The sequence below is a fragment of the Lycium barbarum genome, chromosome 6, assembly GCF_019175385.1.
Source record: "Lycium barbarum isolate Lr01 chromosome 6, ASM1917538v2, whole genome shotgun sequence".
NCBI classification, from domain to species: Eukaryota; Viridiplantae; Streptophyta; class Magnoliopsida; order Solanales; family Solanaceae; genus Lycium; species Lycium barbarum.
In genome coordinates, this window is record NC_083342.1 from 112611225 (window position 1) to 112638556 (window position 27332).

The window sequence follows — 27332 nt, forward strand, 5'->3', positions numbered from 1 at the left end:
TTGTTTTTTTTTACTCCCTCCTCCCAAATCCCAAATATAAATAGACAAATATTGGTTTCACAGCTGTTTCAGCTTTTTGCCAAATTGACATTTATTAGAAAAAAACACTGTAAGTAGGCGTTTGGCCATACAAACCACTTTTTTTTTTAAATTTTGGAGTTACTTAAGCTTTGAAAGTTTGAGGATTTTGAAATTATATTTTTTTGTTGAAATATACTTATTTTAGCTATGAAAAATAAGTTATTCTGCTTTTTCAAATTCCAAATACAACGTCATGACCAAATATTGGAATTTTCATGATCAAATGATGATTTCGGAAAAAAAAAATCTTATGGCCAACGGGTCCTAAGTTTGTGTATTTGCTAGATTTGTAAATTATAGTTCGAAAGAATTTAAAAAATTATAGATTTATTGGACAAAATTATCTGATACATATATTAATGGAAAATAATAAGCACCTTCGGAAATAATCAATGTGCACGCAGGTGATCTGAACTACCCACGATAAACAGTATTGTTGTGTTTTAATTGGCCACAATAATTATGTTCTTATTTGATCTCTATTATAGAAATTTACATATAATTAGCTCATAAACGATTGAATTGTGTAAAAACCTTTTACACTGACTGCCATTAACATATACTCCTACACTAACTACCATTAACATATATTCCATCAGGAATCAATACAAGTGTCCACTTAGTCCAAGACTTAACCCCAGTCATTTCTACGTGGGGCTTGTCCTTTTGCCTTTTTTCTAATTGTTCCTTCTTCTTCTTCTTCTTCTTTTTAAACTCCTCCTCCCAAATAAAAATGACAAAAGAAAGGGTGACCTCTTCACACTTTGCTGAAGTTTTCGCAAAATTGAGATTTGGAATCAAAGGAACTTTAATTTTGTGTATTTTGCAAGATTTGTAAATTATAGCATGAAATAATTAAAAGTTTCTAATTTGTTCAAATTTTATAAGAAGGAATTATCTCATACACGTATTAATGAAAAATAGCAAGCATCTCATGAAATTAATCGCACGCAAATGATTCTAACAGTGCACGGTAAATGGTATTTGTGTGTTTTAACCTGTCCCAAAAATTAGGTTCCTATTTAATATTTATTATCAAGATTTACATATAATTAGCTCACATATGAATTAATTATGTAACTATCATTAATACGTAAATGCCTTATAATTGACGTAATTATTTTTCTACAGTGAATGCTAGAAGTCAAGCTATGTTAAGTATTACAAGTATTTTCAATTAGTGCTATGTGCAAAAGCTAATTGAGATATTTTGTTGTATGTGTTATACACTTCTTGTCTTTTGCTCAACAACCTGAGTTTATCTTGGGTTAAGGGTTTGGTTAAAGGAATCAGAGGTTAGGCGAGTGGAAATAATTGACCTCACAAAAGGTGATATTTGCAAGAATGCCCAGATTTTGTAATCTTGGGGAATCTGATTACGTAATTAAGGAATAGAGATGTAATAACGTGACGGATTATCCTATTTGGCTTTGCATTTAATATTATTTGCCAAAAAATGCATTCTCCGGTCTCATTTTTAAATACTACGGATTTTAGAAATATTAATCTTGACTTATTTAATAATTATTAAATAAGTCCGTTTGTTTGGAAAACATTACATCAGAAATTTACAAGTTTAAGAGTTAAATAATTTTAATATGTTAAGATACTTGTATGAAATAGTCTAATAAGTGCAATGGCGGACCTGGAGTACAACTAAAACCTATGGTAACACCGTTCATGTGAACTTAATATTTCTCAATCCTGTATACATTAAAAATTAATTAAATATTTAATTGTGCATTCAGATATTATTGTATATTAATAATTTGAGGTCATTTATAGGAACTCATAAACTTAACTCCAAAATCAATCTCGGAAAAAAATAGAATGATGTCAATATTTCAGAACGTAAAACAAATGCAAATGAAAGTCACATCAATTGAGAAATATTTCTTTTTGCAGCCATAAATTACAAAAAAAAAAAAAAAAAAAAAAATAATAAGGAGATACTAAAAAAGGAAAAGTGAGAGGCAAAACGCTAAAAACCCAAATACATAACTCACACCTAAATTACTCTATTGGACATAATACTCCTTTATAGTTAAACAATAATGTCTCAGTGGATAGGACTATCCAGAAAAGTAACTTCAGTGCATGAATTTGAATGCTGCCTAATTTGCTTTCTGCAACTTTCCATTAATTACGTGAAGGAAGAAAAAGTAAATATAGTGGGGTAGTAAGGAGTAAAAACTTATTTTACATTTTGAACCACGTAATTATTATTAATTTTTAATTATCAAATGTGGGCAGTCATTCCTGTAGATTTTTTTATTTTATTTTTTTGAAAAGAGCCTGTATTGTACTTGTTTTGGAAAAATTAAAAGAAAAAACGAAAAGAAACCAAAAAAAATAAAAAATTGCAGACAGTATTTGCAAGATGGGAATGTAGGCGTGGGACAAACGTTTCAAATATTACGATAGCATTTTAATTGAAGTACGTGAGAAATTGAAATACTCAATTATTTCTAGTAAATAAAATAAGACCATGGAGTTGTTAGACAAATAATTAGCTTTCTAATAAGGATTTTGACATTAATTGTGGGTTGATTTTAATTTTGAAGGGTGATAGCTTTTTTGGTCCTCTAATGAAGAGGTATAATCCTCAAAAGCCTTGGGGAACTTTGGTAGGTTGTATGACTTTGGTTGTCCCAGGCCGACGAATCGCATCTCCGCATGTTTCTTTCTTCCCAATGAGTCGTTTTCTTCTTTGAAAGACACGCATTATGTTTGATTTGAAGGGCATGATTTTTAGTATGTCTCCTAATAGGACCCAACCAGTCCAACTAGTTAGTGAACAGTTCTTTTGGAAGGAAGCAACTCGGGCCCGACGAGCGGGTATCTCCTCTAACGCACACTATTATTCGAAACGGAGAAGCGAAAGATTCTAGAGTACTCTAGTTGGTGATTGTATTTTATTTGCATATTCATATACTTGTCCCAGATTGCGTCATTATTTGTCACGCCCCGAACCATGGTCTGGGCGAAACACGGCATTCGGTGCCTTACTGCATGTGACCGAGCGAACCACATGGCTTGCTGAATCATCATGAGGCATAACATGAGCGGAATATAATGTGAATGCATGATGAGCCTTTACAAAATGCAATAAGTCATAATACTTAATCAAAATACTTGTTTAAACATGAGTGCGGAAATAACATGAATGAGCCAAAATGGCTATACGGCTCCGAAAGTGTGACGTGACATAACTGACTTGTCTAGTCTATAAAACCTCTAACATAAGTATGAACATGGAAAACATACTCGCTGGGACAAGGCCCCCAGCATACCTTAGATGCATAGTTAATCATTAAATAAAGAGTTGACTAAACCCCGAATGAGATGGGGCTCAGTAATAAGCTGATACGAATGTTGTCCTACTGAGCAGATGTGTCGTCCTGTAGATCAGTACCTGCATCGTGAAATGCAGGCCCCTAGGCAAATAAAAGGGGACATCAGCACATTGAATGTACTGGTATGTAAAGCAACTGAAGAAATAACATGGGACATGGAATAACATAATAAGAACTGAAACTGAAAACATGATCATGAACATGAGTACATATACATATATATATCATGCATAAAGTATGTGAGTAGGGAGAGCAGTAAATATAACCGATAACATGGTCTGGTACTTGCGTCCTGTGGGGTCCAGTCCCCTATCCCATATTTTAAGGAAGGAAGATTTTTCTTCCTTTGACAAAATCACATTTGTAGCAATTGTGGAATTGGCCAACAAGTCAATTCTTTTGTTCACATTTTCGTGATGTAAGCGCTTACCTCATCATAGTCGTGACGTAAGCGCTTACCTCATCATAGTCGTGACGTAAGCGCTTACCTCATCATAGGAAATTCATTCCTATAAATAGGCAGCTTATGGTTCATTTGTAATATACCAAGATCATTTGCTATACACACCAAAATCTCAGACAATACATCTGAGTGAGAGCAAAGTGAGGTGTTCCATAGACTGTAAGAAAATAGTCTGTGAAGAAAAATAGAGTGTGAGTGATATTGTAGTGAGGTGGGAAAATCAAAAGAGTGTTTTTCTTTTGAGGGTGTAGTGGTCTTAGGAGTATTTGTACTCGTTACTACACAGTGTAAAATTCCTCTATAGTGATATCAGCTGCTCCTCTTGGCCGTGGTTTTTCCCTTATTCAGAAGGGTTTCCACGTAAAATCTTGGTGTCATTATTGCTGCATTTTATTCTTGCTGATTTAACCATAACTTAGTGTTCCGCGTTTATCACTAATACCGTGAATATTATTTTTGCGGGTCTATTTTATTCCCAACAAGTGGTATCAGAGCCAAGGTTCTGTCTGAGTATGCTCTGTGGTTGCAGCACAGTCTGAACTTCCACATCAGAAAAGAATTACTTTGGTCTTCGAATAAAATAGTATTTGTATTTGTGATAAACGATGGAAGCCAACACTAGTAGAATGGTTACCTTGAGTGGCGTAAATTATGTCATTTGGAAGGGCAAAATGGAAGATTTGCTCTATGTCAAGAATTTTCATCAACATGTCTTTGGAAATAAAAAGCCTGATAATAAATCAGATGAAGAGTGGAATTTGTTGCATCGGCAGGTTTGCGGCTTTATTAGACAGTGGGTTGACGATAATGTGTTGAACCATATTTCTGGAGAGACACATGCTCGGACCCTATGGGAGCATCTTGAAAGTTTGTATGCTCGGAAAACTGGTAACAACAAGATGTATGCAATGGTATGCACTCGACCATATATTGCTCATGCAGTTGGTATTGTTAGCAGATTTCTCGAAAATCCAGGGAAAGAGCATTGGGAAGCTGTGAAGTGGATACTCAGGTATCTAAGAGGAAGCTCAGATGAATGCTTGTGTTTTGGAGGATCAAATCCAATTTGGAAAGGCTATACAGATTCTGATATGGCAGGTGATCTTGATAACAGAAAATCCCCTACTGGATATCTGTTTATTTTTTTCAGGGGGAGCTATACCATGGCAGTCGAAGTTGCAGAAGTGTGTCACACTGTCAGGTATCATTGGATTCGTGAACAAGTGGAGAGTGAATTGTTCCAGGTCAAGAAGATTCACACGAGTGAAAATCCTGCAGATATGCTGACCAAGGCGGTACCGAGAGACAAGTTCGAATTGTGCAAAGAACTTGTCGGCATGCACTCAAATTAGAAGCCAGTGTACCCTCCTTCAGGTGAATGGGACTGGAGGGGGAGATTTGTGGGGTCCAGTCCCCTATCCCATATTTTAAGGAAGGAAGATTTTTCTTCCTTTGACAAAATCACATTTGTAGCAATTGTGGAATTGGCCAACAAGTCAATTCTTTTGTTCACATTTTCGTGATGTAAGCGCTTACCTCATCATAGTCGTGATGTAAGCGCTTACCTCATCATAGGAAATTCATTCCTATAAATAGGCAGCTTATGGTTCATTTGTAATACACCAAGATCATTTGCTATACACACCAAAATCTCAGACAATACATCTGAGTGAGAGCAAAGTGAGGTGTTCCATAGACTGTAAGAAAATAGTCTGTGAAGAAAAATAGAGTGTGAGTGATATTGTAGTGAGGTGGGAAAATCAAAAGAGTGTTTTTCTTTTGAGGGTGTAGTGGTCTTAGGAGTATTTGTACTCGTTACTACACAGTGTAAAATTCCTCTATAGTGATATCAGTTGCTCCTCTTGGCCGTGGTTTTTCCCTTATTCAGAAGGGTTTCCACGTAAAATCTTGGTGTCATTATTGCTGCATTTTATTCTTGCTGATTTAACCATAACTAAGTGTTCCGCGTTTATCACTAATACCGTGAATATTATTTTTGCGGGTCTATTTTATTCCCAACACGTCCTTCCAGCAGAACACTCATACATTGCCAGGGACATGAGGTTTAATAATATTATGAAAGGATCCAGCCATTATGAGAGATCGTCCGGGACATGGGTAGAGCGATCCTCATCCTACGGTGGCTACGTAGTTTCAGGCTATCTGAAGCTCTCCTCGGTAATTAAAGCAACTCCCAAAAACATGGATATGTAAAATAAATGGCACTTGCTGCCCATGGTTTTCATGAATATAACTTGCTTGTACATGGATATCGTGAATTATAGCTTTGCTTGAATGAACTTGTAAAACATGTATAGTATTTTCTTGAAAATAGCATAATATATCATAAACTAGCATGCATGAACCCATGGAATGGGATATATGGGTTTTTCATGGATTACGGACAGATTCTTAATAATCATAAAGAAATATTAAGAACTCAATGATGGAATTATAACAATTCATACATAATATAATCATGGACATAGACCTAGGGTTATCATGAGCATGGTATAGAAACCCTAGTTTTCGTAAAGAATAATAATTTATGGATTATGAGGCGTAGGGAAGAACAATGATGTTCCCACACGTAGATAGTAACTCTACATACCTGGTAATGCTCCAAACTTGAATTAAATGCTTTAACTTTGAAGAAGATTTCCAAAATCTTGAGTTCTTGAACCTTGAGATGGGTTTTCTTGAAAACTCTAGTTTAGGAATGATGATTTCTTGTTTAGATTACAAGGATATGTATTAGAATTGACTTGGAATGATTAGAATAGGCTTACCTTGGTGTTCTTGATGATGGGAGAGAATAGAAGGTCGTTCTAGGGCTTGGGGTGTGAAGAATGAAGTGAAAAAGCCTTAAAACGAAGTTTTAAAATTGCTGTCGGACCCATTTTACGCCCTATTTTACGTCCCGTAAAAGTTTTACGAACCTTAGATCCCACCGTAAATCAATTACAGTGATTTGGGCTTTCTGGACCAGTTTTACGGCCCAAATCTACGGCCCGTGTAATTTTTACGGCCCGTAGATTCCACCGTAAAACGACAGAACACTGTTTTAGTAAAACGGGCATAACTTTTTGTAAAGATGTCAGTTTGACCTCCATAATATACCGTTGGAAAGATATTTCAAAGATCTACAACTTTCAAGAAGGAAATCTTCCCAAATTCCTTACAGATTTTTCCGTATACTTATTTTAATTGAGATATGGTGCAAACTCACTTGAAAACACGCTCCGTATGGTAGCTTCCGACTTGACTTTGCTCAAGGACTCTTCTCATGTCTTGATTGGGTTTCAAACACCATTTATACACTACTCAAATTGAGTTTATTATACCCCCGTCTTACGAGTCAAATCTTAGCCCGAATGCACGAGGTGTTACATTATTTAACTTTGTCCTTGTTAAAGAAATTTTCGCAAAAGTAATATCGGTGCTACACACTCAGAAGAATAAAAAAATATGCTGAGAATCATAATGTTAAATATAATAATATTGTCTTTTCTATCTTTAAATTGTTCACATGCCAAATTATCAAACTTGCTATCTTCACCAAAATTGAACATCAGTTCCGAAAGAGAACATTCTATGAAACTTTTTCAGTTTTGAGGGCGATCCATCTCAGCCCAATCCAATGGAGGCCCATGATAGTAATGAGCAGATGAAAAATGGGTGATTTACATAAATATAGTTTTTCAGTCTTACTATTTAAATTTTGATCTTGTTTAAAATAATGTTACAAAAATAGATTTACAATTAGCATGTCAAAATGTGTTAAAGTTCTACATTGGTTGGAGAATAAACTGGTGGTCTACTTATATGAACTTGAGCAATCCTCACTCATAAGTTAGCTTTTGGAGTTGAGTTAGATACAAGCGTCATATCCTTACAACTAGGCAAAAAAATCCCGACAAATCGTCAGGATTTCAAATTGATGAGAAAAACTAGGATTTGTGGCCAAATTATAGCAATCTTATAGGATTTGACTACCAATCTTCTCGTATTTCAAATTGATGGACGAAATTTATCTTGTCACAAATCTTTACAGATCATCATAATTTGGTCAAGATCATGAAGGATTGCCATAATTTGACCACAAAATCCTGGGGATTGTCATAATTTGACCTCAAATCACAATTGCCACGAATTCTTGAGATCGCCATAAGTTATTGTATGAAATATTTATCAACATGTTTTTGCTTCAAAATTAGTCCAAATCAATTTTAAAGTACTCAAAATTTGATATTCAACATTTAATACTAATCCCAATGGTTTCAATTTAGACATTTAAAATTAATAGACCCACTTTGACTTCTTCAACAACCAAGTTTTAGCTCTCTTTTTTTCATCAACAATCAAGTTTTAGCGGATGTTTTAATTTGCACTATTTAATGGTCATAATGTATTTTCATCCCATATTTGCATTTGATCAATAATTTAGGAATATAAACTGACATGAATATCAGGATTATGTATCAAAAGAGTACCATTTTTTTGAGTTGAAAGAAATTCTACTAAATGCAACTTTACAGTGTACACGTAGTAACAAAATTGACATTGACTGCCTGGGGTGAAAAATAAAATTATGAAAAAATATTCCGACCTGCCGGATTCGAACCAGCGACCTAAGGATTTCAGCAGCATACTACAGTCCTCCGCTCTACCAACTGAGCTAAGGTCGGCTGCTGCTTAGGCCACTGAACCATTCTATTTATACTATTTTCAGTAACAGAAAATCTATTTACTTACATACTCATTTGAACATTGTATCTGTTTTATAAAGGATAATATTTGCTAATTTTGATATAAACTAGTATTAGGACCCGTGCGATGTGTGTAAAATGTTAAAAAAATATTCACTTCGTCCTATTTTAATTGTTGTTTTAGCTCTTTTTACGCCCACTAAAAATAATATATACAAAGTATAGTGTACTAAGTTAACTCTATTTAATAAAAATGAATTTGATGAGCTCCTCTGTGATGAACAAATTATTATTTTCAAAACATTTTAAACAATAATTGCTGTTTGAAAAGAACAATAATTTAAAATAAAGGTACTTTAAAAGACGAAGCTGGGAATTTTAAGAACTTCTGTCATTTAAAACCTTAAACTGCCTATGCTACTTTCAAAACTAAAGGATCACTGGAAGCCTTTTTTCATAAGCAGAAGAGTGGCACTTTTAGGCTTTTAGAAGATCCACTTGAGCTAGTTTGGTTAGAAGAAGTTAGATAAAATAGTCATTGTATTAGATGTGGTATTATTTTGTATCATGTTTGGTTGACATTTTGAGGCATGTATAACTAATACCAGATTATTTAATACATAATAGGGTTTGTAATCTTATACTACCACCACGGGGGATAGCTTGTACATGGATAAACAACTAAAATGACAAAATTAACCTTGCTTTGTTCCAAGAAACCTATAAAGGCCAAGCATCCAAGGGTATAGTTGTAACAAAATATTTTTTAGTTTTAAAAATAAATAAATAATCAAATGATATCTTTTGTGTCCAATTTTAGTACAAAGAACCAAACACCCAACAAAAAATAATCCCTGTATTACTAATCCATATATTACTAATCCTACATTACTAATCTCTTCATTACTAATCCATGTATAACTTTTCCTTGAACCAAACGATCCCAAAGTGTTTAAAAAAACAATTTACAAGAAAACGCAGATACGAAAGCAGGAATTTTTACTGGAGCTTACTAGCTTAGTATCAGACAATTTGTCCTCTTAAAAGGTGCAAAAGCATTTCAAATCAATATAGCCTATAAGCACCAATCCATTTGAGGCTGCAGTCATTCATATCAAAACTCACAATAGATTAACATGCTGATTTACTTACTAAGATATAGCAACAACAGGATTCATAAAGGTAATCATCAACAGTAGACATACAGAAAACATCATTTAGAAAAAGAATACATTTTTTGTGCTGAGCCTTCGACTATAATCTCAGTAACATTGAAACATTAATCGACTGAAACAGGTTGCATGTTCTCGGCTTCTTTCCTCAGGTCTTCATACAGAACAGATGATAAGTACCTCTCTCCAAAACTTGCATGTACAGTCTGAAATTGAAAGCGAAGAGGTTACATTTACAAAAAACTTATTAACTTCTGAAAAATGAGAAATGAAAAGGTACTGATAGATCTATCATGAATCTGGCATATTCATACCACTATGAGTTTGCCTTTGTTTTCTGGTTTTTGAGCAAGCATAAGAGCTGCTACTGTATTAGCTCCCGACGATATCCCAACCTATACACAATAAATCTTCATTACATGATATAAAGGAATCAGAAGAGACTTCAACTATAGGTAAATTAACATGATGTAGTTTATACTGGAATTAAGATCTACCACATTTTATCAAAATGAGAAAGATCAAGATGTTGGACTATACAAACACATACTTTGTCAAATGGTTCATATGTTTGTTTTCAGGAGAAACAAGATCATGTTAATTGGTACGGATTACTACTTCACTTCTATTCATATGGTCGATCATCAGAGAAACCCCTTAACTGTTCTGTATATGTGGGCTTATTTTATTTGTACAGATAGGGGGCACGGGCGCATTTAATCCTTGTTTATCTATTCGTTTTTAAAAGAAAGCTGCATTTATTGGGAATTTACCATGAGTCCTTCCTTCACTGCCAACTCCCTAGCCATGTTTACGGCGTCTTCACTTGAAACCTGCAACACAACAAGGACAGATCAGTGCAAATGTACTATTACCAAAATGATTAATCAGCTCTAATTTCATTGGAACAAAACTTAGTAGTCACTTAATTACGTTGTTATTTTTCAATTCCAGGAGAAATGAGATTAACAAAGAACTTTACATACCATCAGAACTTCCTCCATTAGATCCATGTCAAGGATATCTGGCTTGAATCCAACCCCATTACCTGTTATGTGATGAGGACCTGTATTGATGGCCATGCAAAGACTGTTAGCAATCATTATATGAAAACAAAGAGTAACTTAAATACTTCATAAATGCTAGGATGTCGCAGACAAATTGAACGATGAAGAAAAAATTACCTGGTTTTCCACCATTCAGTACATTGCTTTCAGTTGGCTCGACTCCATATATCTAGCAAAAGAGGAGAGAATATAAGCATGGTGTTAACTATTTTGGACCTCCGTTCAAGAAATTACGAACTGGCTGGAAGTCTGTTCTCAGCTCCTTGACATCGGATCATCTTGGACGTTTCCTAATTCTAATATGAGGAATCAGGTGTATATTTAAGTATAGATTTACCTTGACATTAGGATTTTTGGATTTAAGATATTGTCCAACACCAGTAACAGTGCCTCCACTTCCTATTCCCATGACAAATATGTCAACATTACCCAGAGAATCTTCCCATATTTCAGGGCCAGTTGTCTCAAAATGAATCTGTTTTCAATGTGAACCAATTCAGAACTCCATAGAAACAAAATAGAAAAAATAGGAATAAGTCAGGTTCCTTCAAAATACCTGAGTATTTGCAAGATTATTAAACTGTTGAAGCATGAAAGCATTAGGTGTAGATTCCAAAAGTTCATTAGCCTTCTTAACAGTTCCTCCCATTCCTTTGGTTGGATCAGTGAGGATTAAATCAGCTCCAAATGCTCTCATTGTTACTCTCCTTTCCATGCTTGTGTATGAAGGCATTGTCAAAACCATTTTGTAGCCTTTCATTGCTGCCATAAATGCCATACTGATCCCCATATTTCCCGATGTTGGCTCAATCAACGTTGTCTAAATATAATGAAGCAACAAGTCAAACACAACATAAACCAGACGAGTTTGAGTTCTATGCTCGTGCTAGTGATCTAGTAGAGAATGAGCATGACTCCTCTCTCCCCATTCTATTGCCCAAATAGGCCGTTCTAAGTTCTAAAAACACTAATAAATGAACGCAAAGAATCGCAATTACTTACTTTTTCAGGTGATATTAAGCCTTTCTTTTCTGCATCATTGATCATTGCCAATGCTGGTCTGGTGAAAATACAAGAGAATTTGTTTCTTAATACATAGTGGAAGCAAATTAAATAGTTAAAAAATGATATGTCTTCCAGCAACAAGTACCTGTCTTTGATGCTAGAAGTAGGTTGAAACATCTCTTGTTTCACAGCTATATAAGCTTCACATCCTTCTGTCACTTTCTTAAGATAAACCATGGGTGTTTTTCCAATTAGCTGAAATTTGAAAACTTTAACATGTCAATTTATCACATAACTTTATATGACATGTTCCCAAATTATATATATAAAAAATTAATAAGAATAAAAAAGAGTAATAGCCAAAAAGAGTTAACTTCTCTGTGCTGTCAGTTGTAAGTTTTTTTTTTTTTTTACTCTTAACAGATAAAGTTGAAACAATTGTAATTAGTCTATTATAGCTAGTTACCTTACATTAATAAGGTAAGTAATTCTTTTCACACTGTCATTGGATATAAACTAAATCTTAGTCAAAGAAACACAACAGATAGGACACAGTGCCCACAAAACACACTGACAAAAGAGATAATTTTAATCCAATAGATTGTGTTTTCTGTCCAAGTTGGATTTAATCTTGAGACTTGCCAAATAGTATCAATCATCAACTAATGTAGAAGAATATCCGACTTTCTAATTTAATACTACCGATTATAGTTTACCATCAAATCAGAGTAGCTCAATGTTTTACACCTAATTCGGCATGCACCACTACAAAAATCTTACAGTTAGAAAGAACAAAGTTAAAGAGTATTATGAGGAAAATGAAAAAAAAAAACAACAACAATTGAAGTGGGAGTAATATTCTGTACAAGAACTCATCGAAAAGAAATGATTTGTAGAAAGGAAGAGGAATAAGGAGAATTTGGTTTCTTCCTCTTTGGTGGGTTAATTTTCATCGAACAAAAGAGTCACAAAACTATTTTTTATCACGTAAAAGTAATTGAACTATGTATGATTTGCTCAGTAATTCCAACACCAATTGTTATGACATGTCATTTCAGTTCAAGAAAGGAGACCACAAATGCAAATAGCCGATAACTAATTTCAGCTGCAACTCCAGAAAGAGATCAAATAAATATAAATTAAAAGACAAAGACAAACAACAACAACATATCCAGTGTAGTCCATAAGTGGGGTCATGGGAGCGTAGGATAGGATATACGCAAACCTTGGGGTAGAGAGGTTGTTTCCGATAGACCCTCGGCTCGAAAGAAAAGAAAAGTACGTGAAGCATGGTAATAGAAAAATATAACAACAAAATAGCAGGATAAAAAGCAAATGAAGCAATATGTAGTAATACACATCCAAAAAAAATAAAAAAAATGGACTAACTTGAGAAACTTCAGACTTGATGTTAGTATGAGGAAGTTGTAACTTGGGAGTATCAACTAATGGCTCGGTAGAGAACAATCTGGTACTAGCTGCTTTGATCAAATCAACATTATTATTGCAGAATGATCTTTTCTTCAAGAATCTGCTTAAAGTTGCCATTGATGAATTCTCAAAAGCTCAGAGAAATTGTCTGCAGCTTTTGAAAAAAAATGCAGAAGTATTGCACTTGGAAAGTTTACACAAATGCTGAGCTTTGTTTGTGTACCTCACAGTTGAAAGATAGGACACCCTTTTTATAACGAAAAGTTTAATCTAACCTTTGGACTATCCAACCGGACTTCTTTGCTGTATTTTTTGTTTTTTCCCCCTCTTTCTATTTCAATCTTTCAGGGTCGTTTGTTTTCTGGTCAGAATTTGTGCCGGTATTAATAATGCATATATTAGTTAGGCATGATTTAGCTATTTTATCAGTTATCCTGCATAAAATATTACAATTTGACTCATAACTTATACTTAATTTATTTTCATAGGATTGTAATATGATAACCAAATGCCGTATTTGGTTGCTGAATTTATACTACGCAACTAAAAACCTACCAAACACGACATTAACTATCTCTTGTTTTAAAAAAAGTTTGGGAAGAGGCGAAATTGTAATATTGGCATACTACCCTTTGATAAATATCTTTAATTAACTTTTTTAAAGGATGTGTCATATCCCAAAAATTCATACCATCAACAAAAGGGCCCTATATAAAAAAAAGTTATGACTCCTCAAGGATAAAATTTGGACTCTTCCCACTTCCAAGTTCCAATAAACAAACAAAATGAAAACTAGCAACAAAAGTTGCGAAGTAGTAAAATAACATGCTTGTTCACATGATATTGTGATGAAAGAGACTTAAATTTGATGCTTTCTAGTTCCTATGACAGTACATTTTACATACCATTAAACCTATCTCTCGCGTGCACGTTAAAAGTTAGGATTTAGGAGTGATTAATCAAAGTAAATACGTTTTATTCTCAAATGGAAGGAGGGGACGTGGGACCCATGATGGCTAAATTGAAATCAAACAGTGCATGCACCTCTTTTGTAAGCCAGCATTGTCCAAATTCCTACTAGTACTAATATTGTCCCAAGTCCCACTTTAAGCTAAAAGAAGAAAGTCGACATCCGATAAAATTGGAACGATAAAGAAGATTACCATGGTCCCTGCGCAAGGATGACATACACAAATTGAGAAATGATCCACATTTTATTATATTTGAGTCTAAGCTATTGGTAGAGCTTTGAAAAAATTGAGTATAGTGATGCAAAGTTCAAATTTATCCTCGCATTCCCCTTTTCCCTATGCGGAAACGCAAAAACTAGGAGTGAAATTATTACTATGATGATATAGGATAATATTTCCAATCCATCTTTTTTTCCCGTAGAGTCAAATAGATACAAATGATTTGAGCCTTTAAACATGAAATACAACGCAAACTCTTTATTGTACATGTTATCCTTGAACATGGCTTATCCAAATTATGTGTCGTAACCGGTTACTTTTCGATCGGGCAAGGGATGCGTGATAGTCTTATAGCGAAGATAATCACCGAGCTCTCGACGCTTCCAGTCTATATAAAACGTAGTTAGCAGAGGTCAGTCTGTCTGGGTTGCGCCTTAGTGCATCCCTTTTCTTGCAGGTTTCCCGGTAATAGGGATATCTGCGAGAACTCTTACCCATATCTTACCATTTCTTCGGAATTGTCCGCTCATAGCACGATGGAAGTGTCCGATTATAGCACGACGCGCTGCTTCAATCGCTCGATATGAAAGACGACCAGCTCTACAACTTTTAGTGCCATATCTTCCAAAACCAAGTTGTGTACCGTCCGGGTGTCTTTAAAAAGAAGTCACTTATATGGAGTTTTAAATTCCACATGTGAAACTTCATGACAATAATTATTTCATTTAAAGAGGCTGAAAAGTGACTACTTGTGAATTTTACAGGTTTAATTTTATGGGTGCATTGATTAAATGAACCTCTACAAATATAACATATCGCCTCTATGTTATTTCAGAATCGTCCATGTATACAGAGGGTTATATACCTCTATTCATTTTGTAAAGACCCCTTTTAACTAATCTCGTCTTAATATGTTATAGGATTTTCTAGAAGGGACCATAGCACCTAGCCCTTTCGTAGAAATTTTAACGGATGGAATAAGTCCCATAGTTGGAACAAAAAGAAGGAATAGTCACAATCACTCGTTAGAGGTGGTCCATTTAAAATGACGTCCAATCGAGTTTTCCCAGCCAAGTTATGCATAATATCAATTTAAACATTTTTCATTGAAAAAAATGTCTATACTTACATTGTTGTCATACGGATAAGGCAAGCAAAAAGGCCAGTTATTCTACACCAGGAATTGAAGATGCGACCAATGTATTTGTTGCGTACAAGATTCATAACAAAAGAAATTGAGGACATAGGTGCTTTGCCGTTTAACACAATCACTGACCCCGAAAAATAATGTCATCACACTGATTTTGATAAATTAGTAGCGTGAGTAGAATTATAACCATCTAGGTGTTTGATTATTGATATAGTTAAGATTCATTTATCTCTGAACAGTTTGGGGTTCAAGCTCTAGAAATGAAGAATTTTTCGATAGGTATCTACTTCCACAATAACAATACAAGTGAATCCAAACCTAATCAGTTGAGATAAACTTCAAACGGCATTGAGTAAACCGGAAAAAAAGAATAAATAATAAAATTGTATATGATTGTCACATCTCTTTCTGTGTTATTGTATACCGATGTATATCTATTGGTATGTGTTATCACTATCAAGACCAAGTCTAGGAATGTAAACAGAAATGTTGTCAGACATCCATTTATTGAAGATTCTAAGTACTTCATACAGATATTAACAATCCAATACGAATCCATTTAGGCTTCATGAATTATTTTTCCAAAAACAAGAATCGCTCAAATCTTTCCTATCAGGAGAAAAGAAAAAAGAACATCCGCGAGGATCAGTGCACAAATTACTATAATTAATGCTGCACGAAATATAGTCTTAAAAATCTTAATCATCTAACTTAACGACCTGTCGAACCACTAGTTATTTTGTTTATTTTTCTACATATTTCTGAATTTCTTTTTGATCCATACCTTTAACTATCAAAAAACAACAAAAAGGATTATGTTTACAATCCAACTGCATTTACAAAATAGAGATTTAGAATTTTAAGCCATCGAATATAAAATACCTAATTTTGTTTTGTAAGCAAATGATGCAAAAATATAATATAAGTTTTTTTTTGTAACAAATGATGCAAAAATATAATCACAGCATCAATCGGGCAGATCAAAGGAATCCCATGTGATGCAATGAAACAAATTCCTTAAAAGGAGGAATCACAGTAGCATTCGGCAGTCCAAAACCAATGCATTTGTCTTCAACCACAAAGGTATGCCTCCTAGTACAAATCCCTATTAATATGTTCTCAGTGGTTGTAGATACACTATTAATTGCCCTTCATCTATTTCAAAAAAAAATAAAAAAAATTGAAGTCAATCTTAATCTTTGTCGAGAATATTAAGGAGAGATTAATTTCAATAAAGATGGTTATTTGTGTGTGAGAAGGATCTTTCATGTGACTTTGTCCTAATCTTCCTAGACTACATTTTGGCACCGTTCTGCCAACCTTGGCATCACATTTTTTGTTATTTAATAAAAATAAAACATTTTAAAACTAGAAAATAACAAAAAAGGTTGTTTGCCGGATAAAGGGTCCGGAACTTTTTAACCCCAAAAAAAAAAATTGGAACCAAACTAACCCGTTTGAAAAAAAAAAAAAAAAAAAAACCAAAGTAGGCTTCACGCACGGAATCTGTGCGTGAAAGGGCTAAAGTGTACATTTGCACTTTGGTCCTTTCACGCACAGATTTTGTTCGTGAAGTCTCTTTCCCCCCAACCCCACCCTTTATTCTTTGGAAATCAAACTCAAAATTAAGTTTTTTTTCGTACTTTGACCGAAGATTAGTCACGTTTCAAAACACCCGAATATAAATATTTTATATAGAACTTTATATTTTTTTTAATGTACAATAATATTGGCTCATTACATCAGGTATACATATACGTTTGGATCGTCGTTTTAGGGGTTGTAAAGTGCTCCGAAGTAAGCTTGAAAATTTATTATATTTAAGTTTTTTTCGTAATTTGACTGAAGATTAGTCACGTTTCAAAACGTCGGAATATAAATATTTTATATAGAGCTTAATATTTTTTTTAGCGTACAATAATGTCGTTTCATTACATCAAGTATACATATATGTTTGGATCGTCGTTTTAGGGGTTGTAAAGTGCTCCGAAGTAAGTTTGGAAACTTGTTATCTTTAAGTTTAATTGTCATATTTTATAGGGTTCTAATTAATATAGGACGTCGCACGAGTTATTATTAATCCACAATAGATACTAAAATAACTAATTATCATTAAAAAAATAATACCCAAAATATATATAATATTAACATAAAATGTACATTTTATTTACAAATACACAATCTCCTAAGGCCTAAGGATCCTCCTAACCCACCACCCTCACTATCATCAGGATCCTCTCTCCTCCTCTTAATGACAGGATGATTTATGCCATGATCATCCTTTCTTCCCATCTTCAGGCCCTGGGTGAAAATATGCTTCCTGTGGGAGACGGCGGCGGTCTCCACCTGAGAAGCCTCATTAGATGCCTTAGGAGATGACTCAATCGAAGGAGACTGGACCACAGGAGCAGAAAAATGAACCTGAAATAACATATAAACAATTTAATGTTTCATAAACTAAACATGAAATAACATATAAACAATTATTTAATAAATTATTTCTTTGTAAAAAAGCAAACCTGTGTGTCGACAACCTCCTGAGATGGCTGGTCAGAGGGCTCTTTAGCTGGCTCCTCAACGGTTTCCAAAGCGCTACCCGAAGCTGTAGCTGGAGGTGGAGACGGGTCAATCTAAACAAGAGGAGACGGGTCCACAGGCGCAGAAGAATGAACCTATAATACATGTAAATAATTTAGTTTAGATTAATAAAATAATTAATTAATACAATATTTTATTGTAAAAAAACAAACCTGTGTGCCGACGGGCTCCTGAGATGGCATGTGAGAGGGCTCCTGAGCGGCCCGTGGAGCCAGAGATGCAGATGGTGCTGTAGGACGTACTCATAAAAAATAATCTCCAAGTCTAAGTCCTCGTGTCCGTCTCCCATATGTAGATCACTAACTGGCACTTGTGGAAATAATAACCAAGGATCATAATGTGCAAACATCTCTGGCGTATATCCACGTCTCTGTGAAGTCGACGGCCTGGAAGAAGAAGTCGACGGGATATCTGTAGCCGACAGAGCCTCACGGGCTATATCGTCATGCTCATCTACTAGACCTCTGCCAGCCCGACCACCTCTATCAGCCCTACCACCCTCTGGAACACCTTCTGGTACAGGCTCTGGAGCAGGCTCTGGAACATCCTCATCGACACGATGCCACTCCTCTCCTTGTGTTATACTAGTGTCGGTAAGCTAAACTATCCGTGCTGCATATGCCGCTATCCCGGGGTCGGTGGACTCTGTAAGGGGAATGCTCTCATGGCGTTTCATCAGAGTCACCCGTAGCTGCATATATTTGCAAATTTTAAGAATTGAATAAATTCGTAAAGTAATACATAATAAGACAATGGATTGAGTTTAGAACTAATAAAACTTACCAGCGCCTCATACGCTCTTGAGAGTGATGCATATCCTCGGCCATCAGGACGAGGCGTTGAGGGGTTGGCAGTCAAGGAGCGAGTGATATGCATGTACCACGTCATATACTCATGGACCGGAGTGTCATGTTCGACCGCCGCTAGAGTCTTCATCCTCGCGTTCCATGCATCGACTTCCTGGTGCATACGCTCCCGCCATGCCGCATTGTCGATCGAACGCTCGTCCCTGGTATAGTGGGCGTGCTCCCAACATGTAGCCGCGGGTATGTTCTGTACATGCTCAAACTGCCGTAACACACGACCGTGCGCGTGATGCTCAACGATGTCCATATAGATCAATGGACACCGTGCCATTCACATGTGCTCACCAGCCCTACAAAACGCCGGCAGCTGACCCAAAATCTGATCATACGGCGTCCACATGAAAGCCTATAAAAAGAATTCAACTAGTTAATAATAAAAGACTAACAAAAATAACAAACTAATGTTAAATAAAAAAAACTTACCTTGGGTGCCGTCATGCGGTCTAACTAATCCCTAAACGGGAGAATGACATGGTGTGTCTCCACACCTCTGGTACGGCCTCGTGACCATCTCTGCGCGTATGGCATATCCTCAGCAACATAGTCACCGGGATGGTGAGCAGCTATGGGCTGAAAAGGTCTCAACCTAGTCCACACCCATATCTGTCATAGTCATCAAAAAAATTATTTATCAGTCGTCGTTTCGAAAAAATATATTTAGTGTTTTATTACACACACTTAAATATATTACCTGAAGAAGAGGGCTAAATGCAGCGACCTCAAGCCTCTCGCCCATAGAGGCTCGATCAAATCCTCTGTACATGTAAGCCAGGACAGCGGCGCCCCAACTGTAACATCCCAGCTGGTCTAGATCCTCAATAAAGAGCAGATACCTCATGCTCATCCCGACGTGTTCGGGAACATGATGCTCCCGAATATGATGAGAATATATAAGCGAGCATGTTGGTTAACATCAGCCTGAGGCGTCGCCTCACCAATCGGATGCTGCAGATGTACGAGGCGCAAGTGAGCATGAAGGGAGGACCGCAACAACCGACTCTGTCCACGCATATCCCTCTGCTGAGGCACGAAACCAGTGAGCCTAGTTAACTCCTGGCGATACGGTAGCTGCGGAGGCTCTACTCTAAACAATGCTTGTCCATCAATATGTAGACCATAAATCACCTCGACATCCTGCAAGGTGATGGTAGCCTCGCCAGTGCGGAGATGAAATGTATGGGTCTCCGGTCGTCAGCACTCAATCATGGCCGTCACTAGAGCCCTATCGTGCACAAGCCGACCAACCTCGATGCACTGGTAGATACTGCCCCGACCTAGTATATCTATGACACGAGGATGTGGGGGAATAACCTCTAGAATATCCCATGCTGAGTCCCCCGAAGGGTATGGACCGATGCATCCCATACATACTGGACCTATGTTCATGATGTAGATAAAGTACCCCTCTGTTGTCGAAGGGCCACAGCTCCATGGAGGTGTCCTATCTATTTTAGGCATTTTAAATTAATCATTAATACATGAAGTAAGGATTAAAGTGGTATATTTTTTATGCATTTTAAATTAATCATTATTTTTTAATTAATCTCTAATACGTCGTATTAATTATGTAATCTTTTATCGAGAAATTATACAAAGGATTGAATCCTAAACTAAGGATTTTCAATTTCTAATTAGCAAATAAATAAATTAACAATTAAAGATATAAAGATTAATAATTAACAAATCAAAAAATTAACAATTAGCTAGCAAACAATTAGCATATAATTAATAAATAAACAATTAACTAACTAATCAAACAATTAACAAATATTAGCATATAATTAATAAATAAACAATTAACTAACTAATCAAACAATTAACAAATTATTAGCATATAATTAATAAATAAACAATTAACTAACTAATCAAATAATTAACAAATAAACAATTGGCTTAACAAAAACTAAATAAATAATTAGCTAGTCTAACAATTGAAATAACTAATCTAACAATTAAAAAATACTAAATAAACAATTAACAAATTAACAACAAATAAACAAATAAAACAAAATTAAAAAAAGGGGCAGAAACAGCTCCCATTTTGCGCTAAAAAAAGTGCGTAAAAGTTTTTTTTTTTGTCGTTATCCGCAAATAATACACAATAATAATGCTTAGGTTAATAATGTAATAGAAAAATCATAGTAAAATACCTAGATTGAAGCTTTGATTTTGAGTTTTTGAATTGAATTATACGACCGCTTTATTGCGAAGAAACTAGTTCCTAGACTTCAGTAAACCAAAAATATTGACTTTCGGGTTGGAAATCAACAAGAAAACGATGTTTTTGATCGCGTGAGACCCCTTTTACGCACCTTTAATGGCTGATTTTTTTTCTTTTGATTGTGGGGGACCAGTGGTGGGGAAGAAGGAGGTCGTATATTTAAGAGCTTTTACGCACAGAATCTGTGAGTAAAAGGACTTAAGTGTAAAAGTACACTTTCGTTCTTTTACGCACAGATTCTGTGCGTAAAGCCTATTTTGGTTTTTTTTTTTTTTAATGAGTTATTTTGGTTTCAAAAATTTATTTTTGAGTTACAAAAGTCTTGGGCTCCCGGATAAAAGTGCTTATCCAATACAACTTGGCAAAATGGATGATGGAGAGTGTTGGACCCCATTAGGGTCATTTGCACTTCAATCCTGATTTTGGCTGCTCTTTAATTTTTGTCCCATAAGGATTAACAAGTAACCTTTTCGCGAGACATCAATTTATATTTTCGCATTATAATATCTCACGAATTATGTCTCACGCCCTTAAAGAACTTATACTCCGCTAGGTATAAATTCGTTTTTAAAGGACAAAAATTTAATGCCAACCCATTTGAAGGACATAAATTAAAGAGCAGCCCATTTGAAGCGCAAATCGTGCAATTTCTTCCGTCATTTGCACGATTACCCTTCAAAGGCACTGGTCTTTAATTTTTGCCCCTCACATTGGTGGTCTTTAATTTTAGGCGTTCGCCTAATACGATGAGGTTTGGGGTTCGAACCCCAGCTCAGTAAAAAAAAAAAAAAAAAATCGCAAGGCAAAATTTTGTAGCAAAGTTAGGCCTCAGGCAGAGTTTTGAATGCAAAACTCTACCTCTTGCGAAATTCCTTTTTTTTTTTTTTTTTCTGAGTTGGGTTCGAACCCAGAACCTGAGGGTATTAAGTGAAGGGCAAAAATTAAAGACCACCAATTTAAGGGCTTGGCTAGACCCACCCATCTCAATTTCTTGAGCAAAGCGAGAGGAAAGTTATTTGAGAAAATTAAAGTCAAACACCATTCAATCATTTAGTTTATAAAATATGTAATAGTATATAGATAGTGTATATTTTATATTAAATATACATATAGTATACATACCTATATACAAGATATACAAATGAAGTGTATACTTCAGCCATGTTGGTAAAATAGTTCATTGAATGTTACATTGACTTAAGTTTCCCAAGTTTTTTAAATCCGATCCACACGTAAAAATAATATTTTCTCATCAAATTTGTGTAATTCTTTGTAGACAATAAGTAAAAAAAATATGCACATGCAAGTTAGGCTGTCTAGAATGCTTCTTAGACCTTATATATGGTCTTTCAACAATTCCTGGTTCACTCACTAAAAAAAACAAATAAAAAAAAAAAAATCACGTAGTATAACATCTAAATTCTACCATGCTCACTTCACGTCCATCACTCCATTCCCAAACCTATAAATACACATGCAATCACTTAATTAACATAACCAAAACTCAACCACCCAACTGAAAAAACAAACATTACGTAGCTACAATAATGTCAAACCAATTACGTAGACGTTCTTACACAATCTGCATGTTGCTGTTCTTGATCGCCACCGGAACCTTAAGGTTTCACCGTTTTGCCGAGGGAATACAACGTAGGATCCACGTGTCCGACAACCTTAACGACGTCGTAGACAGCGATGAGGACGAAGAAGAAGAAGGGAAACAATGGGGCAGGAAGGAAAACGCCAACTCAGAATCGGATATCCAATCTGAAATGATGAAGCGGGTTTTAGGACCCGTTTTCGGATTCGTTAAGCTCCGACTTGGTACTCGTCGCACTCCGGTATATATCCCTTTTTACCTTTTAATGCTTTCTTAATTCAATTGATACTTTCGCCGTCGCCGTCTCAATGTGATACTTTTCGCTTTTTGCGAGTCAAACAAACAAAATCTTTGACCATTTATCCGTATGCCCTTTAAATATTTTAAATTATTAATTATTGTAACTTACTTTTTATTTAGTTTCTAAATATATACATTATTTTTTCAAAAAACTTAAAGATTGTAGGACCGAATTACTGTCAAAATAAAGAAGTTTGATTCTTGAAATCTGAACTGTGCGACTGAGGGAATAGTTTAATTACTACTTACTGATTTGCTGAATCTTTATTAATAAGTATCGGAATAGGGAATAGTAATCGGCTTGTAAGTTAAATTTCTTTGCTAAAATTGAACACAAGAAAATTAATTTATGGTAGATCTGAGACATTTCTTTTCTGTTTAGACTTTTTTTTTTTTGGAAAACAAAGTCTCTCTTAAAAGCCTACAATATCTCGAGATCAATGAGACTTAATTAGCTAGAATCAGGACACACGGGAAGCAAATGATCCTTATAGGCAGATTGTTGTTATTATCACATATTAAGGCTTAGTTGTTTTACACCTGCATTGTCTCTGGTAAAACCAATACCTAGACTCTTTTTAGTATGGTTTGAGACTTGTATGGTAGTGTAAAGATAAATGTGAATCGTTAATTTTAGATTCTAGAGTGCCTTTAGATTACATTGAGAAAAAATTTATTTCGTATTGGAATGAAAAAGGTCATAATATACGAGCCGTGAAAGCAGCCATTAATGCTTGCATTAGGGTAGAATGTCTGCATCACACCCCTTGAGCTTCCCCGGATCCTGCTAACGTGGGATGATGCTTTGTGCACCAGGTTGCCATTTAATGAAAGAGGTCATATTATAGTGGAAATGGATATTGAGGATTCATATCCAGTTTCAAAAAGTTTGGGATTGAGCGATAGTGATTGATTGATTATTTGATGTTTAGGAGATAAACGGAAGGACCCGATAAGGATCAAAACTTGCACCTAGAAGGTGGAAGCTTTACAACTGAGCTACCACTCAAACTACAAAAAATTGTCTTACTAACTGTAAAAGATTACTCAAACTTTTTAGTTATAAGTATCAATGTTAGTTATCTTGTTGGCGATTGTTGTTGGATGCAAGGTCATAGAACCTTTTCAGTTGAGATAATAATGATTTTCAGGAAATGGTTACTGCTATTGCCAAGCGGTGGGCCAATCTAGCAAGAACTGAAGCAATTGAGACAAAGTTCATAGGTGTTGATTGGACCACGATAATGTTCACCATGGAAAAAGGTCAAGATACAACAGAGGTTTGTTTTACTTTCCCAAATCAGATGTCTTCTTTTGTAACTGCTGAAATTGCTTATGGAAAAAAACTTGTACAAAAGGCTGAAACTATTAGGGAGTTTGGTAAAAAGTTGGTCTGTTTTTCAATATTACCCACTTCTGAATATGATGGAAGAGAATCACTCTTAATACATAGCACATATGAAGAACGGATTGACTTAAAGTAAAATCTCAAGTTTCCCTTTCCAAAATTGGGCTTTAAAATTTTCATATCTTTCTCAATCACTTGAAGTTTTCGAGTATATGAAAAGAGTAGAATCAAAAGTAAAGTTTGAGAGAAACACAAATATAACACTTTCCTTTTGTTACACCTGCTTCACGTCAACCCTGAACTGTAAATATTAGTGTAGAGAAATATAGCAGAAGAAAAGTAAATCGGGGAAACCTTTTGCTAGCCCGAGATCGTTAACTAAGATCCGAAGATTTAACTAAAGAAGAGGAAGCTTTGGAAAGGAGAACTTTGTAATGGAAGAAGACTCTCTTGAATTGGCTTGAATAACTTACAATTGGGTTTTTATGGGTTGATTACAAATGTTCAAGACCACCCCTATTTATACTTGTCTAGGGATGGTTTTAGATAGAATTATTTAGATAGATCTACAAAATATCTAGTTAGCCTTATATTCTAACACTACTCTAGAATATCTAGACTTTTCTTTAAGATAATTATCCAAGATCCTACACTATACTATTCTAGATCCCTTACTAAATATCTAGGATTTTTTGTACCTCAAAAAAATCAACTTTATTTCTTCACAATTAGCTCTTTCTCCTCGAAGCTCGATGAGTAAGCCCACAAAGGTGGTGTAGCAGGGGAAGTTAGAGTATTAAATTACTCCATTTTAGAGATTATGTCAAGAAACTTGAGGTTCATCCTGCATTTTATGTCAATTTCATTGGATGCTGCCAACAAAACCATGTTTTTTTTAAGAGGAGGTACTCTCAAATGCAAAATGCAACATGTGGCTTTCTTATGATAACTTCCAAATCTGCTACGGAGTTTCAGTCCTACAATTTTTTGGTGTTGTTATTAACTTATTATGATCAACCAAGATAGCAGAATGAATTACAGGAAGCATTTTTCTCATTGTTTTGATGGTAACCTTAATGTAATATTGCTAATTATTGTTGGACGATCACCAGTAATGCTGTATTACGAGCTATTTGTCATGGTTTCCTTCTTTCTCTATAATCTTTGACTCGACTCTCAACTTTTGCTTAATGTGCCACATGAAAATTCTTTTTTTTTTCTTCTTTTTAAAGTTTTTGGTCAGTTTGCTTCTAAATTTACCGCTCCAGATGCTTCTTGCATTTTATGTTTGGAGCTGGTTTAACTCTCTCCTATGATTGAGAGTGTCTTCAGTTGTGTTTGATACACCACAAGATTCTGAATGCTAGAGAGTTTGAGATTTTTTAAGTTCATTTTGCAGTTGAAAAAGTTTTTGCTGGAACAAGAAGAAGCATATGAGATTAAAATAGGGGACCAACTATTTCGAAGACCAGGCGACCCTCCTTTTGAAGAAGTATTCCAGATTGAGGAAGAGAAGAGCAGGCACTCTGAGTTGTAATGGCTAGAAACAAACCCGTCTCTTTCTCCTCTATTTCATTTCTAGATTTCCAGGAACTTGTACATTGGTTCATTCCTCCACGCTGCTCATTTAACAATTGATCCTCCAACATCTATTACGAGACATGTTGCTGGACATGTCTGACATCTTACCTCACTCTTTTTTCTCCTGAGTTTTTCTGGTTACCATCTAACATCTTGTGATTTTTTTGTAACCAAGGGCTTATCAAATTATATCTCTGTTTGACAAATAAGTTAGACATGTAAATTCAATAAATTAGTTATAGTAGGATTGCTGAGTGCTGACATTCAACATTGAACATCTTATGCCAACAAATATCGATCGGAGTTTCAGAAGCTTATAATGGGACTCATGATCATGAATTTTTTATGTTCCGAGTCTCTCTTTTTAGTAATGGAGTAATTGTAAAAGTTACACTTGCTTTTCAGGTTTGCACCGAATCCCTCGTTGACTCGTCACCGTTGCATACCTGCATGCATTATGCATCAATGACCGAAGGGTTGTTATATCTACATATGCAATTTATCCCACTATGGCCTGTTATTTAGATGCAGAATGAAATTCCCAAATCAACTCACAAATTAAAATGTTCAGTTCAGGCATTAGGATGGCATGGAATGTGCAAGGTGCTGGATACACAATATAGAAGTACTTATATACCGGTAATCAAGGATATCCCAAGATGCTGAATACAATTTTAAGTACAATTATTGATACTAAAAGATATTGAATAAAGGAATTGGGACAAAAGATGAAAAAAAAAATGGAAGTTCACAGAAAGAATGCAGTATTATTTGGTACTTCTAGCCATCAGAATGCAATGTCGAATAGGCAGGGCGGCTCAAGGGGAGGCCAATAAAGCATTTGCTTTAGGCCTTCAAAATTTTGAGGCCCAATTTTTTTTTGATAGTATATATTATTTTTGCTTAGATAATATTGAACTCTGTGTTATTACTACATCCCGCATTTTCATACGTCAAGTACGTCGTAAGTCAATTGACATAAGCTCGGAAATGAGATCATCTTTGAGATTATACAAAGTAAGTTAATCATGTTACCTTGGAGGTTACAAAGGTTTAAGATCATGATCAGCAAATACCAAGAGGGTTAGAAGTTAAACGAGTAGAAGAAAATAAGTTTCGTCGAAAGTCAGCGAGTTGGGAATGTTATAACCCGTACTTTTGGGGTAAGACTAGGAGTGTTTAACATGCTAAGAA

The 27332-nt window shown here is 35.2% G+C and overlaps 2 protein-coding genes, 1 non-coding gene and 1 pseudogene across 3 annotated transcripts; 2 read left to right on the forward strand and 2 right to left on the reverse strand.

The window, feature by feature from the left end:
* Nucleotides 1-8503: 8503 nt before the first annotated feature.
* Nucleotides 8504-8588, reverse strand: TRNAY-GUA (transfer RNA tyrosine (anticodon GUA)). The gene is given in 2 exon segments: nt 8504-8539; nt 8552-8588. It is a non-coding gene; the product is annotated as a tRNA-Tyr (tRNA).
* A 1129-nt stretch (nt 8589-9717) lies between these two features.
* LOC132645564 (bifunctional L-3-cyanoalanine synthase/cysteine synthase 2, mitochondrial) lies at nt 9718-13587 on the reverse strand. The gene is made up of 10 exons (XM_060362600.1): nt 13243-13587; nt 11999-12108; nt 11851-11908; nt 11405-11668; nt 11186-11323; nt 10966-11017; nt 10768-10847; nt 10555-10614; nt 10096-10176; nt 9718-9987 (listed from the first exon to the last, which is right to left on the reverse strand). The coding sequence occupies exons 1-10, from the start codon at nt 13399-13401 to the stop codon at nt 9889-9891; spliced, it is 1101 nt and encodes a 366-aa protein (XP_060218583.1). The 5' UTR covers nt 13402-13587; the 3' UTR covers nt 9718-9888.
* Nucleotides 13588-14408: 821 nt separating this feature from the next.
* Nucleotides 14409-14501, forward strand: LOC132600907 (U6 spliceosomal RNA; annotated as a pseudogene).
* A 7936-nt stretch (nt 14502-22437) lies between these two features.
* LOC132599990 (uncharacterized) lies at nt 22438-26484 on the forward strand. The gene is made up of 3 exons (XM_060313129.1): nt 22438-23150; nt 24361-24489; nt 25957-26484. The coding sequence occupies exons 1-3, from the start codon at nt 22857-22859 to the stop codon at nt 26092-26094; spliced, it is 561 nt and encodes a 186-aa protein (XP_060169112.1). The 5' UTR covers nt 22438-22856; the 3' UTR covers nt 26095-26484.
* The last annotated feature ends 848 nt before the right edge of the window (nt 26485-27332 follow it).